Consider the following 16,727-nt stretch of genomic DNA (forward strand, 5'->3'; position numbering starts at 1 on the left):
CAACTAATATAGCAGATTTTAATACTAATTCCCTCAAGAATAAATAGCAAAATGATTTAGGAAACTGATACGAAGAATAAAATTACAATTATAATTTTACTTCTATAAATACCAAAAGCAAGATGCTGAGTAGATAGGCTCGATGCATCTCTTGGGTCCATTTTATTGTTCTTACCTTCCCGGATGGCTGTAAATGGGACTCCCTCCTCTGCATTCATGCTGATGACTTTTAAAGCCACTAGTTGTCCGTTTATCCTAGAAGAGTCGAAGAAAAGGGCACACATTTGTTGAAATCATTGATTTATTCTAAACAATTCATGCTAAGGATAGCTTAACAAAGAGAGTTTTCCTTCAAAGTATATTCCAGTATGTGAATCTACAATTTTCTCAAAATAAAAAGTTTCAAAAGTCAGGTGTATATATCAAACCATTTCTTTCTCTTTACCAAAATGACATACATTCATTGTGGAAAATATGGAGAATATAGGAAAATAAAGAAAAAAAGACCCTAACAAATCCATCCTCACAATATTTTGATACATATTGTTCCTTTTATTTCCCTTTGTACACTTATTTGACTCATCCTTATCTAGGGGAGGAGGTAGTTTGTTTGTGTGTTTGTTTTTAAGGTAGAGGTACTGAGGATTGAACCCAGGACCTCGTGCATGCACTCTACCACTGAGCTATACCATCCCCACTCCCAGTCATCCTTATTTTTCACCTGAATTATTGTAGTAACCTCCTAATAGTCTCTCTCCTTGTACATTTGTACCCCTACTGTCTACTCGCAACAGTGTAGCCCAGGGCATCTTTTTAAAGTGAAAATCAAAACAAGTCACTTCTGTGCTCAAAACCCACCATTATCTCCATATTTCATTCGAAATAAAAGCCAAATTCTTGTAATCACCGCCTAGGTGCTACCTGATCTGCCCAGCTCAGCATTCTCCCTCTCTCTTCATCTCCTCCTACTCTACCCTTATTCATTGTTCTGTTTGCTGATACAACTAAGTGCCAGAGAACAGAGGTTTTAATGCAAGTATAGATATAGTTTTTTATACAGTGGGATTCATATCACATTATTAGTAACCTGTTTTTCCTCCATTTAACTTATTCTCTTATTCATTCTGATATTATGTGATATTTAATAATAACATTTTAATCATGAAAGTATGCTACAGTGGGTTTTGCCAATTCCAAATATTTTAACATTGTTTCTAACTTTTGGCTATTATAAAAATATTCTGATGATCATATTTGTAGATAAATCTCTACACAAAGCCCCTATTATATTCTTAGGGTCGAGGTGGAATTGCTAAATCAAAGAGTATGCAGTGCACATGTTTTTTATTGTCTTGAACGCATGTTCCCAAGTTGTGCCACAGTGATCATACTGCTAACTGATTGTGAGAGTGGCCATTCCAGCACTCCCTGACTAACACCGGCCAGCGTTGCGTGTTTTCTGTTGTTGTTTTAAGATTTCATTTTTCAGAACAGTTTTAGTTTTACAGAAAAGTTGAGAAGGTAGTATAGAAAGTTCCTATATACCTCATATCTAGTTTCTTCTATTGTTAACATCTTATATTAGTATCACATTTGCTAGAATTAATGAATCACTTATGATACGTTAACTAAAGCCCATAGTTTATTAGGAATTCTTTAGTTAGTTTTCTTTTTTTTTTTTTTCAGTAGAATTGTACTATTTGTTGTCAGTTGCATTGTAAGCTGGTAAAATTTGGGGGAGTACATGATCATACATAGGAAGAGCTATAAAAGTACCAAATTCAGGAATTTTCCCAATGAAGTTACTTAACAAAGATTTTAATAATTCCAAATGCATGAAAGATATTGTCTACTGTGTCAGTTATAATAGAAAAAAATAAAAATTACTGAAGTGCTCAGCGTTAGAGGAACACTTTGAAAATTTGTGGTACATCAATACATATATACATACATTCATAACTAAAGTCCAGAGACATGCAGAAAGAACCATGGAAAAGATTTATGATAATATGAAAAATAGAACACAAAATAGCAAGCATATCATGTTTGTAACTAAACAATCTGTGTGCGTATGGAAGACAAAATATGCGGGTGCAAGTTGCTACGCTAAAGTGATGGTTTGATTATACAGTAGATGATTTTAAAGTTTAAAAAATTCATTTGCTATTCTGTATTGCCTTTTTTGTTTTTACAGTATTTATAAGTTTATAATGGCTTTCCAATCTTATTTCAAAATGCTTTCTTACAGTAACTTTTTTCCAGACATGTATAAATTCATGAAAATCAATTTATCTTAGTTTTTTTAAAAAGTTGAGATATATAACATTGAATATTTGTATAGCATATATATAAAACACTCTAAGTTTAAGGTGTACAACAGGTTGATGTGATACATTTATATATTGCAATATGATTATCAGAATTTCCTTAATTTTCACCCAATGAATGCCCTTTTTCTATTCCAGGATTCCATCCAGGACACCACACTGCATGTATTTGTCATATCTCTTAAGACTCCTCTTGGCTGTGACAGTTTCCCAGGCTTTCCTTGTTTTTGATGACACTGACAGTTTTGAGGAGTACTTGTCAAGTATTTTGCAGGATTGCTCTCTATCGGAATTTTTCTGGTGTTTTTCTTATGATTAGACTGCAGATACGGGTTTGGGGGAAGTAAAGTGTCATTTCCATCACATCATATTAAAGGTATATATGGCCATCACAATTCATGACTTTTGATGCAGCCTTAATCACCTGGCTGAGGTAGTGTTTGTTGGGTCTCTTCACTGTAAAGTTATCCTCCCTCCACCACTCCTTTCCATTCAGTGCTTTAGGGAGGATGTCACTATGAGTAGCCCACACTTCAGGAGCGGGGAGTGCTCCATCACACTGAGGGTGGGTTACCTACATAAATTATTTGGAATTCTTATGCATGGGAAATTCGTCTCTTTTCTCCTGTTTATTAATTAACTGAACCACTTATAGCACTATGGACTCATAGATATTCATTTTATAGTTTGGGTTATAATCCAGTACTATTTTATTTATTTTGTTGCTCAAATTTTTTCCAGTTTTGTTTTTTAGGAGCTTTTTCAGTTGGCTCTTGGTTCCCTTTGACATGTCCCCATAAATGTGGGGTTTGTTTTGGGAGAGTATGTTTTTATTTTCCTTTTTTGGCCTATTTAATAGGTAAAAAGGATTATCATATTTTAACTTCTATTCCTTTAACTACCTGTAGAACTGAATTTTATTAAGTTTATTGGTCTTTTCTGTTCATTTGTGGTTTACCTATTTGCCCATTTTTTATTGAAATATTTTACATACACTTTTCACCAATTTCTTTCGTTTGCCTTATCATGTCTTTGAAATTTTGAACTTAAAATTTTTTATGATGCTCAGTATTTTTCAAAATGTTTTACTCAGAGGATAGCTCTGTGAAATTCTCCATATCCTCGATCCCAAAAGTTTTGGGTCAAGTATGTTTAGAAAATACTTTATACTTTAAAACTTTCCTTAATCATTTTTACATAGTCATGGTACATGTCAACATTATAAAGATACCAAGAGCACTTACAATAAAGGATCACATTGTATTTTGTTCTAGGGTTCCCCGTGTCAACTTGACAATGGTAATTGTTTCACTAAACCTCTATTAAAATAGGTGTCTCAGAATCAGGGGTCCTTAGAACATACTTGGATAGATGGGACACCATGGACACTTCCAATCTTCCCTTACGGGTTCTGATTTAAGTGTTACGTATAAACAGAGCTTCCCAGCCCAAACGTTGCACAGATTTCCCTTATCTATTCTTCTAGGTCTTGTATTTCATTTAATTCTTTAATCCACTGGTAATTTATAGTGATATTTGCCTTTTCCAAATTGCTAACAATCATCCCAGTTCCATTTATTGGACTATCTTCTTTTCCCTGCTGATTAGATATGCCACCATGATTATACATTAGATCGTACTAATACGTGGATTTGTGACTGTTCTGGACATTTACAAATCATATTTCTTTGACCTATCTTTTCTTATACTTGTGCTACACCATTTTAATTATTACAGTTTATGAACATATTTAGAATACATTAAAAATCTAAATTACAAAATCATTGACATCTTTGCTTGTTAGATTTTCTAATCCAAATATCCTTACAGCGGTCTCTGGAATGATCTACAAGACCCTATACAATGGCCCTGCTGCAGCTGCAACTCCTGCCTGTCCTCACGTCCTTCCACTCTCCCCGTCCAATGCCAGCCCTGCTCCTGCCTCAGGGATTTCTTACTTGCTGTTCCCTCTGCCTGAAGCTCTCTTCCACTATACATGCACGCAGTTCACACCCCACCTTAGTCAGAGTCTCTGTTCAAGTTTTCCCTTCTCAGTGAGGCCTTCCTCTCATCACTCTATTTAAAATAGCAATTCCCTACCCTACTCTGGCACTCACTATGCCTCTGCCTTGTTTTATCCTTTTCCAAACAAAGCATTTTCACTTTTTGACAAACTTGATCAAGGAATTTACTTGTTTATTGCCTGTCTCAACCCCACTAGAAGATACACTCCACAAGAGCAGGGACTTCCGTCTCTTTTGTTCTCCGATGACTCCTTAGTGGCTAAAACAGTGCCTGGCACATAGCAGGTGCTTAATAAATATGAGTAGAATGAATGAATGACTACTTGGCTTTTTTTAAAGTCTGTTATGCGCCTTGGTAAATCTTTACATAAATCCTGCTCATTTTTGATGCTAATTATTTTTGTTGTTGCTATTTTGAGAAGAATTCCCCTGCTGCATTTCCTATTAAATGGTTATTGCTCATACGTAAGACAACTTTAGATAGGTATATTTTGATTTTGTAACTGATCTCCTTATTGTTCTTACTACTTCTACTAGTTTCTTAGGTTAGATTCTCTTGGGCTTTTTAGGTAGACAATTCTATAATCCACAAAAACAGTATTCTGTCTTCTTTTTCCTCGTTGCATTGGCTAGAATGCTTATGATAATCTTTAACAACAGAGAATAACGGGCAGTCTCACCCTGTCTCTAGCTTAATGGTGATGTCTCCAGTGTTTAACAAAGAAAAAATATGTAGGCTGTTTATTTGAACTTTTTCTACATCATAATGAGAAATTATCATTGATTCCTATTTTGCTTAGAGTTTTAAAAATTAGTAATTGATGTTGAATTTACCAAATGCCTTTTTGGCATCTATCTCTATGATATGTTTTAACTTGTCTTTAAATTATAAATGTCATGCCTTTGTGTTAAGGAATATAGTGAAAAGTTTGAGTGATCTTTCCCCACTCCAGTTTCAACCACTAGAAGTAGCTACTTTTAACAATCCCTTGTGTATTTTTCTAGATTCCTCTAAACACATACAAATTTATATGTATATAGCGTTTTATTTCTAAATAGATCATAGGGTAAGGATTATTCTGTAACTTGCTTGTGTCTTTTAAAATATTGGGCACCTTTTCCTACATCTGTCTCATACTTTAGATGGCTGAATACTATTTCATTATATGGTGATTATTTAGCCTCTCCTCCATTAATGGATATTTGTGACAAGGTTTTTACTTTTTCTATTACAAACTTGGTGCAATTAGTATACTTTTACATGTATTTCTGTGCACTTGGACAGAGTGTTTATTTCTAATGTATTTTTTGTTCTATTACTAGGCTAAATCCCTTGAAGGAAATCTCTTATACTTCCAGTTCCTAAGATAGTTTATGGAAGCTAATTAAATCTTGTTTCTACATAATATGTTTAAAATGATAGTTCCCCTAAAATCCTGTTTAACAAGTAAAAATAATAACACAAGTACTAAGATAAAAAATATTTAGTCTTACAGTATTTATATTAAAATTTTGAAATTAACATTTAACCACTTTTGAGCCTTTATTTTTCTCCATTGGAGTAACATAAATTAAAGAAATCAAATCTTCTGACTTGACTAAATGCAGTGGAGTTCATGAATCTTTCAAATATGTTCAACAAAGTTTTTATTAGCCAAAATGGGCACTTGCTTTCTAGATTTCTATTCTCTAGCCATTTTGTGTAATTTGCAAGTGTAGAAAAGCCAGGATTAATCATTTTTTGCATACCATGTCATACTTCGTAGAAACCAACTTCAGTTTCTTCTATAAAGGCAAGGTGGAAGAAGGAAGGAGCAAACTCAAGGCTGCCTTTGCAAACCTCTGTCTTTGCATTTTAGGGGGAATATGATGCCTCACCAACTGCACTTCCCAGCAGGTGAAGAGCAGTAATTGCTCTTTGCGGGAGAAGTTGAAGAAGTCTACTTCGAATTGAATCAAAAAGAGGAAAAGCTGATAAACATCTTAGTGGGCTGATTTTAATTGGGGCAGGGGAAATTTGTTTTCTTTCAAGGCTAGTTCAGTCATCATGTCTTTCCCTATTGACTGTGGGGTCTTGCACAGGTCCTGAGCTTCTGCCATAAGTCACCTGGCTTTGTAATGTCAAATTGGGGGGTGGGATCTTCTTTTCTAAAGTCTCTCCCTGCTAATGAGTCACTCACCTGCTAATCCCCTTGTAAACTGTAGCATAAGAGCCTTCACCCAGCTTCTCCAAGTTCAAGTAAGATGAGGCTGCCCCAAAGGGAAGGCTTTTCCTCTGCATAAGGGGAATGAGGAGGAATGAGAGGTGGGAAAGAAAACAGCATTTTTTTTTTAGTGTTGATTTTCTTTTTCACAGAGAAATTAGACAGCATTGCAGAGTGTACTTGGGAAGGTCTGCTCAGTAATTGTCCTAGAAATAAGGCCAGCCTCCCTAGACAAGCACACATTAAATCTCCCTGATCAACAATCAGCTGCTCACTCACCCACTGAAAACCCTGCCTCAGATCCTCTTCCTGAAAAGAATCGCTATTACTCCGTGGCCTTTTACTCTTGAACTTCCGGGCACGGACAGCCTGAAGTCCCCTGGGGTGAAATGAAGTCATGGAACATGATGCTTCTTTTAGGTCTGTTAGCTAGAAAAAAAGGAAAGTGCAGTAATAAAATTTATGCAAAGTCAAAACTCAATGGCTAGCATAAACCATTTTTTCTTTATCTGCCTGATGTTAACTCTTCAAATGTCTTCTAAGCTTCCTACACCTGCAAAGGCACCTTTCCTGAACATTAGATCCTTAAAAAAATAAAATAAAATAAAAAAGCAAAAACACACCATAATGATATCAACTGCTGAAATACTACATTCTTCATGCACCTAAAAATATGTCTTTAAACACTCAGGTTAACCTAAATTTCTCTGATGGGTGGTTTCCAATTTTTCTCTGTTAAACCTAGACTTTTCTGTGTGTGTCCCATTGATTTACCTCTTCAGGGGAAAAAATTTCCAGTACAGCACTGCTAATAACCATGAGTTAATCACTGAAATTTTTTAATCCATAGGATACCAATACTGCAGTTTGCTTTTCAAGGTTCAGCTCTTTAGTACTTCAGAGATTTCAAGAGAATAACTTCCTCGACTTCAATCAAGTGAGTTTTGTGCAGCCCAAACCATAGATAGGATTATTTTCCCTTTTGGCTTAAAAGAAAATCCCCAAATTTGATGGCAAGAGCCACCAATTCTCTGTGACTTTAATAGTAATTTTCTTTTTATTGGTTTAGACCTGCGGCAGAAAAATCAGACCCTGCTACGAAAGAGGAGCCTCTGAACTCCTCGGTTTATCAACAGAGGAAGATGCTGCTCCTGGGATACAAATACCTCGATCGCAGCCTCCATCGTCACAGGCGCACTCCTCTGACAGCTGTGTGCATCGCCTCCCTCCCAACAGCGATGGCAGCTGCATCCAGGCTGGAGAGTCTTTGCACACAGCTCCTGACCCATAATCTTCTAGGTTCAAGGAGAAAACCCGCACTTGAACCTCTCTCCCTCTGCCTCTCCTGTCCTTGTTCACTCTCTTTTTGCCAGAGGTCAGCAATGCTGGAGCTTTCATATGACTCACATGAGGGCTCTGCCTGGAGCAGCCTCATGACTTCAGCAGTTTTTCTTTTTCAGTGCAAGAAACTATACATCAGAAAGACGGCTGCCTGCATTCATGTATGCACAACGGAAACCAGGACACCTAATATTGGATAGAATAAAATTTGATACAATTACAGTTCTTATTCCAGCCATGTGTTAGGGCTACTGGTGTACATAGTTTTATGAATTTACATTATCCAAATTACTTATCCAAATTAATGACGATATTTACTAGGCTTTCCTGGTGCTAAAGTGGACATATTGAGGAGTATTTTCTCCCTGCCTTTCACCTGAAAGTATTTTGTTTTTCAGACTTCAAAATAAATTTGCAACCTAGCCAACTTTTAGTAGTCAGAGAAACCACAGAACCATAGAACAGGAAGAATGCTGAAGATATCTATTCCATCTCTTTGCCTTGGAGCTCATTCATTCACTGATTGAAAAACTATCTAGTGAGCGCCTGTGTTGTTCTTATTACTAAACAGATAACAACGTGACCCAGTGGTGGAGAGAGAGGAGTTTGCATGAAATATCTTCTCTCCCTCTCGCCTTCCTTCTCCTTGCCTCCTTCCTTCCAAATAAATGTAATTAATGTTTACTACATTAATAGCATGACATGTTAAGGAATTACTTCAAGCTAATTTGCAGTCTTTGAACAGAACTTCTTTCTCTCATAGAATCCTAAGGTTACTGCCACGATAATGTGCTAATTAGAGTGAGACGGAATATATTCCAGACACACACACACACACACACAATCATTAAGGAAAAAAATGAGCGATGTCTATTATCACAGTATTAATATGTGATATCTGAATCTTACACTGTTTTAAGAAAAACCTTTCAGATAATTTAATTATGAGCATGTATGAAGTTTCATTTCAAAATTGCCATAAGAGACCTAAAACAGCTCAATTCAGAGATTCACCCAAATTAGAGACATTTAGTTAAAAAAAAAAAAAGACTAGCAATTCAAAGAATATTTGCTTAAAGTATTAAGCTTTTGACTAATAATCAGCAGAGAGTAAGATAAGCTAGTTTCTCAAAATGTTTAATTCCATTAGAATTTATCATAATTTGATTATAATACATTTTATCAGAAATGTTGATTTCTTTCTAAAAGATTGTGAATTCCATTATACAAAAGTTATATCCCAGACCAGGTTTGAGACGGTTTTTCTTCATCATCCTCTAATTATCATAATTTTAGAGTTTTTAAATGGTTAGCATTTTCGTTAGCCTCGGGGGTAATTCATTTAAGTCTCGAGTTGCTAAAATAGAATAGCCTGATTTCTTTAAGGTTTAAAATGTTATGTTTAGATCCTAGAATGGGCTACTGGGGGAAACTGTGAAATACTCCTCAGAATTTTCAAAAATAAAATAATTTATGGTCTTGTTTAAAGTCAAGGAAAAATATTAGATGATTTAGGAGCTAGAAAACCCTGTCCAAAATGATTTTTGTTATCAAATATTTTTGAATAAGGACAGAAGACTTAGATGATTTCATTTTGGAAGGTAGCTATGCTCACCACTATTCCACCAACGCCGATGATTTCATTTTGAATTGTGAATCAGAACCAGTTTATGTGCCACTCCAGGTTGGCCAGACCTACCTCAGGGCCTGGCTGGCTTCTTAGTGGGAGAAACCCACTATGCTGTCTTGAAGCACGGCCACTGTTACTGCCACCTCCTGCTCTCATAGACCAAAGAGCCCCCACACAAGAAGCTGACAAGGAGAGACCCCTGTGTCTGGCCACCAGCCTGAATGGACCAACAGAGGCTCTGGCTTCTCCAGCAACTACCTGCAAGGACCAAGGGACACAAGTGAGGAAAGCAGGGAGTCCCATGGCATGCACTTCCACCATGAAACCAGCAATGTTTGTTGCGGAACTAAAACCAGCTCAGAAACACGTGCCACTTATGCTCTCCCTTCTTCTCTCCTTTACTTCCTTTCTCCTTCATTTCTACTTCCCTGGGATTGCACATAACCCCTCCACCCCAAAATTAAGTGTTTGCATGTAAGCTTTTGCTTGAAGCTCTGTTTCCAGGGAATCTGTATTGACAAATGGTAGCCATTTTTTTAAATTAGCAGTAAAATTATAGGTTATTAATAATTTCAGACTAGATTCTCCCACCCTACAATTTTGTGGTCCTTTTTTCTTTTTCAGTTGGTGTGTATTCAAACTGTTATGTTTAGTAGAGAGTTTGCACTTTTTCTAATCTTGCATTCTGTCTTTATTTCATCTAACGAGATTATTAGGAATTTTGGTCTAATTTTAACCTTTCTAGAATATGTAGATTATCACAAACATTCAACAGATAATTACATAAGAAAAAAATGTGAAGTCTGTGTCAGAAACATTAAAAATAGTCCATATGTATCCACATAATGAAGTGCAGCTGTGAAAAAAAAACTCTATATAATGACATGCAGGGATCACCAAAATTATTGTTAAGTGAAAAAAGCAAAATGTGTTACCTTTTGTGGCAAAGAAATGAAGGGAAATAGTGTGTAGTCAGTAGTTTTCCCAATAGTAGCAATATTATTATTATTATTTTGAAACTGTTATTTGTGTATTTTAGGATTAAACAAGTAAGTAATTATGCTATTGCCATTAGAAACCAATCGTTTCAGCTTAAAAGAAAATAAACATAAATACCAAATTGATGAAATCAAGTAAAAATTATATGATCTTAAATTTGATTGGAAAATATTGGCATAAATTTTTTTTATGATTATAATCTTTTTCCTTAAAAAAAAAAAAAAAAACTCTGTTAACCAAAACGACCTAGAAACAATGACAACTCAATAGCAATGAGCAATCCTGGTGCTTAGCTTGTGGTCTCTAAATATCATTTTCCATTAAAAAGAACCAACGATCCATGGAGAAGTGGTGGCTGAATATTTGGAGCATGAAATCTAGAAAGTTACGAAGAAACTTGTCCAAGGTTCATCTTAAATCAATGGGAGTCATGTCAAAAAAGACACAGGAGCCAACTTGAAGGGACTCCCATTTGGCTTAAGATGGGACAATTTGAATACAAAAAGAGTGATGACTGCAACAAATTAATAAAACACACCAAATACATAAAATCCATAGCTTTATAGTGGTTGTAAATAAAAATAACCACTTGAAGGTTTCTTATGTAGCAATTCATTACTTGGAATATTGATAAAGGGGAAAAATCAAGTATTTATTTTGTCTTTCTATACAAATTATTTTTCCAGGGTTATCAAGTAGTTAATGAGGCGGAAATTCTTCTTCATGGAAGAATTCCAGCTAATAAATGCAGAAGAAATGACAGTAGTCGAAAGTTCACTATTATGCAATCTGTAATACAATAATAGATCTAAGCAACAATCATCAATGGATACTAACATGATTAGGTGAAAGATTGATAAGGAATTTTGCAGTGAAAGGTTGAGTCTTCTGATCAATCTTAGCTTCACTAAATTTGGGGTATCCAGACATCATGTGCCTCCTGATGTGGATACAACAGAAAGAGCACAGTACCACCTGTGATGTATTTTTGACTAAGGGAAAAAAAAATTTAATCTGAATCTAATAAAGTATCTACATCTAAATCCAAATTACAAGAAATACAGAGGACAGAGAAGTTAAATAACACCACAAGGAAGTAAACAGATAAATCAGTAAGGACAAATAACCTGATTTATCTAAAGAAACCAATGGCATTTAAAAAAAGAAAAGAAAAGAAAAAGTTGAGAGACACAACAGACAAATGCAATATGTAGACCTTGTTTGAACCCTGATCTGAATAAACTAACTGTAAAACAACATTTTCCCCCCAACTTTGCTGAGACATAATTGATAAATAAAAACTGCATACATTTAAGATGTACAAGGTATTTTGAAATGTTCACCACAAGCAAGCTAATCAACACATCTATCCCTTCACATAGTTAACTTGTGTGTGTGTGTGAGAACAATTAAGATCTACTCTTAGTAAATTTCAAGTATACAGTACAATATTATTAACTATAGTCACACTGTTGTACGTTAGAGCTCCAGAATTTATTCATCCTGCATATCTCAAACTTTGTACCCTTTGACCAACATTTCCCCATTTCCCCCACTCCCCAACCCCTGGTAACAACTACAGAGTGACATTTCTGAGACAAGTATGGACATTTAAATATGATATTAGATGACCTTAAGAGTTCATTTTTAATTTTGCATGATGATTATGTTTTTAAAACAATCCTATGATTAAAGATGAATATTAAAGTATTTGCAAATGCAATGACTTAATATCCTTGCTTTAAAATATTCTAGAAAAATAATGTTGGGGGTTAAAAGAAACAAAATTGGTAAAAATGCTGATGATTGGGTAAGCTGAGTGATGGCTATATGAAGGTTCATTTTTGTGTGTTTAAGAATTTTCTAAACAAGAAAGTAGAAAAAGAATAAGTTTTAAAAACACATTCACATGAAATCCATATAGTGTGATTATTTATTTATTTATTTATTTGTTTGTTTATTTATATCCCTGCCTATTTCCAAAAAGGTGGGGAGGGGGGGCTTTAGATAAAAGGACAGTAGTAATAGTCATAGTAACAGCTACCATGTCAGTTCTTGCTCCATGCCAGACTCCATGCTGACTCTCCAACTCCACGAATAAGTAAGTGCCATTATTATCCCCACTTAATCATGAGGGAACTGAATCTTAGAGAGTTTAAGTAACTTTCTCAATATTACTGAACTAGCAAATAGTAGAAAATATTTATAAAGCTGCTCAAAGATTACTAAATTCCCCAGATTTTATTTAATAAGGACACATTGATAATTGCATTTGCACAAAGAGCACAAAAAACTCTGTTTGGTCTCATTGTTTACTAATTATTAAGCCTAGATTTAATTTAGTTATTATATTTAGGATGAACCAGTAATAGGTAAGTGACACTGGTTTGTTGATTGGAGGAATGTGACATCATCTTCAATCCAAATAAAAACGACAGAGTACAATTCTTAAATCCCATGCCTTCCTTCTTCCTGGAGTTCTTAAACTTGACAGTTTCACATGCTGAGAGTGCTGTCTGCTGACAATAAGCAGAACTGCAAGCACATGGCATCTGGGTCTCTTTTGCACCTTTACATGCACTTGTGGTCTTTATTTGCATCGTATTATTATTGTCTGTTACTATGCTATTCGTTTACTTATAATCAGTTTTCACAATGAAGTTGATGGTGTAAATCCCAGTGTTATATTTTTTATTTCTACTGCCTTCAAAAAAGAATAAAATTCAAAACTGTTAAGTTATTGAAGAAGTATGTGGAGCAAGATGGCCATATTTCCAAATTGCACAAATTCTCATTGATTTAAGAGGACAATATTGGAGGCCTGGGAATTTCTGCTCAGAAATGCCAAATGCCCCAGTTACACTTTTCAAGCCTTAAATTCTGTGCTCCTGGCTCTGATACTAGACTCTGACTCACATTCAGGCTCTCCTCACATCCTGGCCTTACCTGGTGTGGATCAAAATGGTGAACTACAGATGGAACACTGAAGAATGCTGAGTGATTCCATATGTGTGGGTCTACATTCTAAAACCACTGGAAAGCAATAACAGGTTAAAAGCGATTTCACAAGCAGGTAAGGAAATCCAACTGCAGGTTGTTCCTGTAACAGAACTGGCTTAGCTTATGAAACCATACAATTATACTGACACCATACCTAAAAATGACCCTTTGTTTAAAACTGTAGGAATCTTTGGGATATCTGTAGACGTAGGGAAAGTATAAAGATGCTACTTCTAGTATAAGTGAAAAATAAATTACACTTCTACAGACTAACTGTTATTTGCATTTGTATGATTGTTTTAATTTCTCAAGTCTGAATATATTAAGGGAAAATTTCAGAAATGACTTGAACTGATGATCTGGTGCTCAATGAAATGGGGGACACTAGTTTTATATTTAAGTTTTGACTTTCAATATAATATGATTTTTTTAAAAAGACTGATTTAATGTTCTTTTTATAAAGAATAGATTTGTATTTATAGCATAATTAGGTTTCATGGTGAGGCAGCCTGTCACATATTTAGTCCAAGTCTTCTGGATATACGTCGAAAAAAAAATGACAATAGTAATAAGGCAAACACATGGTTTACTTGTATTTACTCATAACAATTCTGTGGTCAGAAGCATTAAATAATTTGCTCAAGGACACTTAAGAAAAAAGGGGTGGAACCAGGATTTAAACCAAAGCAGTACAGCTCCAATGTCCAAACTTTAAACTTACCTGACGATTTTCCTTCTTTATATAGATCAAAGGTTGGGAGATAATGTCATACCAAAGACTCTCCATGCCAGTTCTGGGTCCTCCCTTCTTTCATTTCACTATCTAATATGGCTACTATTTTTTGATCTATTCTAATCAAGGACTTCATATACATTATCTCATTTAATTCTGTGGCATATTTATTCCCCTAATTTTAGATGAGGAGACTGAAGATTGCTCCAAGTTTCTTAGAGTGTGTCAGAATTAGAATTTAAACCCACTGGTATTAATTCTAGGATCTATGCTCCTAACCATGGCTCCACACAATGAGCAGCCAGGTGCTGTGAGCACCTTTGCCCCCAACACATAGGGGGTCCCTGAAATCAGCACACTGTTCTCTTGTACATGGATGGGAATTTTATTTCTTGGTACCCAGGATGGTACCCTAACCCACATGAAAGAAATTCCTCTCTGATAGGAAGCATGCAGCCCTGAAAGTAGAGGCTGAGATGAGTGTCCTCCATCTGCAGTCTTCAACTCCACCTGCATTTCTTTCCAGCAGCCTTTCATGGCCAGTGTACAATCAGAACAGTTAGTCCAGTACAAGCACTTCTGTATAAGTGCTCAGGCTGGTGACTAGAGAATAATAGTACCTCTTTACAACTCATCATTGTTAATTTCTGTGAAATGGATTAAAATGCTCTCATAACCTTCTTTAACATTGCCCTAAAGTTTCTTGCTCTGTCAGAGTAAAATGGTCTAGCCTGGAAACCCGTCCTTTTTCATGCTATGCATATACTGTGGGTATGTAAATACAAATGAACTCAACTTACACAACTGAACTTGTAAATTTCTGATACCCACAAACTGTGGCCGACTCTGTCAGACTCTCTCCCCATCTCCACCCTAGGATGCCTGAACCCCTTTGGTCCCTCATTCCAGAAAGCAGTCAGCCTTGTATCGACAGCACCACTAAGTGGCCAGATGGAGAACTGGCCAAATCAACTTTTCTTCCCTCCAGACTTTTTTTCCTCAAGAGAATGCCCCCCCCAAACTCCAACCTCTCCTACCACACTTACCTTAATTTTCTTTGGACTTTGCCACTCACAGCCAAGGTGATTCCACTTCAGGTCATCTCTTTCTCAAATCTACACACATCCTTTTTTAAAAATCTGTTTTTCTTCTCCTCACCCAGTTACTTTGTAAGTTTTTCTCATTCTTTTCAACTGCCTTTATCACGTACATAAGCTTAGCAGTTGCTAGGGGAGGGCAAACCAAACTTGGCCCCAAGTTTCTGAAATTTAGAGGGTTTAACAACCTTTTAAGAAATTAAGCATTCCTGGGTTTTGGCACCAAAAAATAAAATAAAATAATAAAAAAATTAAGCATTTAAATTCCTGTGCAAATTGATTAGACCTCTTCCCCTCAGAAATACTGAGTCCTGCCCAGCTATCAGCCCCTAGAAACCAGTTAGGACTTGGCCACAGCAGAGCCTCGGTAACAGCCAGGGAGAGCTGGTGCGCTGGAAATCAAAAGTAAGAAAAGTATTTTAAAAATTAGAAAGAAAAGTAGGAAGTGGGGAAAGGGAGGAGGAGAGGGAGAGAAGGAAGAAGGAAAGAGGGAGGGGGGAGGGGGACAGAGAGAAACAGAGAGAAAGGAAGGAAGGAAAGTCTAACCTTGGGGAGCCCCTGGAGCTTCCTGTCTCCTTGCTTCCCACCAGTGCCCTGACGGAGATGAGGCATCAGCAGGGCACCAAAACCAAAACCCAAACCCCCCAGTAATCAAGACAAATCACAATGATAAACAATCTTGTTGCAATATTTTTGAGGCATTTTTTAATATCAAAAAAAATTTTTAATAAAAATAAAAATTAACGCAAAAATTTCACGATGAACAAAATACAGTATTAACATTGTAAACAAAGACAGGCTGCTGCTTGTTTGTTTACGACCTCACGTCTCTGAGCTAAGGGAAGAGACGTTTCCAATTAACCCTTCGTTCCCTCCGGGTGGCTGCCTTACCCACCCACCCTTCGCCCCACTCGTCGGGCTGGGCGGGTTGATGCGGGTTGACTGGCATGGTGTGCGAACAGATTGGCAACACGGGGTCTTTTTCTAGCTAGCTGGTTATGTTTTTCCCAATTATAGGGCTTTTAATAACTTTTTCCAACTGATTAAAATATACGGAAGGATATTTTGATCTGTGAACATATAAGGGCGTAAGTTTTTCCCGTTGCTCCGTCTCCAACAAGGCTGGAGGGAGCGCTCCTTTCCACTCTGCGCTCCAGAGCCCCACAACTTCCATCCAACTCTTAGTTCTTGTCCCTTAAAACCTACCTTTCTTTAAGTACCAGCACTCATAAAAAATTATTCACTCAGTAGTAAGAGATTTTCCTTCTCATTTTTAAAAATTATAAAGTACTGCAAAAGTATGGCTTTCAAGTATAGTTTTCATTGCAAATGCACATTATTTGAATGACATCATAAATCAAATAACATTTGT

General features: G+C 36.1%; 1 protein-coding gene across 1 annotated transcript in view; it reads right to left on the reverse strand.

Annotated features, from left to right (window-relative positions):
• CDK15 (cyclin dependent kinase 15) overlaps nt 1–16,047 on the reverse strand; it is an 87,236-nt gene extending 71,189 nt beyond the window's left edge. Inside the window, exons 1-7 of the mRNA XM_032479170.1 lie at nt 15,305–16,047; nt 13,472–13,558; nt 9,596–9,784; nt 7,722–8,082; nt 6,835–6,984; nt 6,532–6,626; nt 176–255 (exon numbers count right to left, since the gene is read on the reverse strand). Of these exons, the coding sequence (XP_032335061.1) occupies nt 176–255; nt 6,532–6,626; nt 6,835–6,984; nt 7,722–7,844 (448 nt within the window). The 5' untranslated portion in view covers nt 7,845–8,082; nt 9,596–9,784; nt 13,472–13,558; nt 15,305–16,047. The remainder of the gene's footprint in view (nt 1–175; nt 256–6,531; nt 6,627–6,834; nt 6,985–7,721; nt 8,083–9,595; nt 9,785–13,471; nt 13,559–15,304) is intronic.
• Nucleotides 16,048–16,727: the final 680 nt, after the last annotated feature.

This window comes from Camelus ferus, chromosome 5, assembly GCF_009834535.1.
Source record: "Camelus ferus isolate YT-003-E chromosome 5, BCGSAC_Cfer_1.0, whole genome shotgun sequence".
NCBI lineage: Eukaryota > Metazoa > Chordata > Mammalia > Artiodactyla > Camelidae > Camelus > Camelus ferus.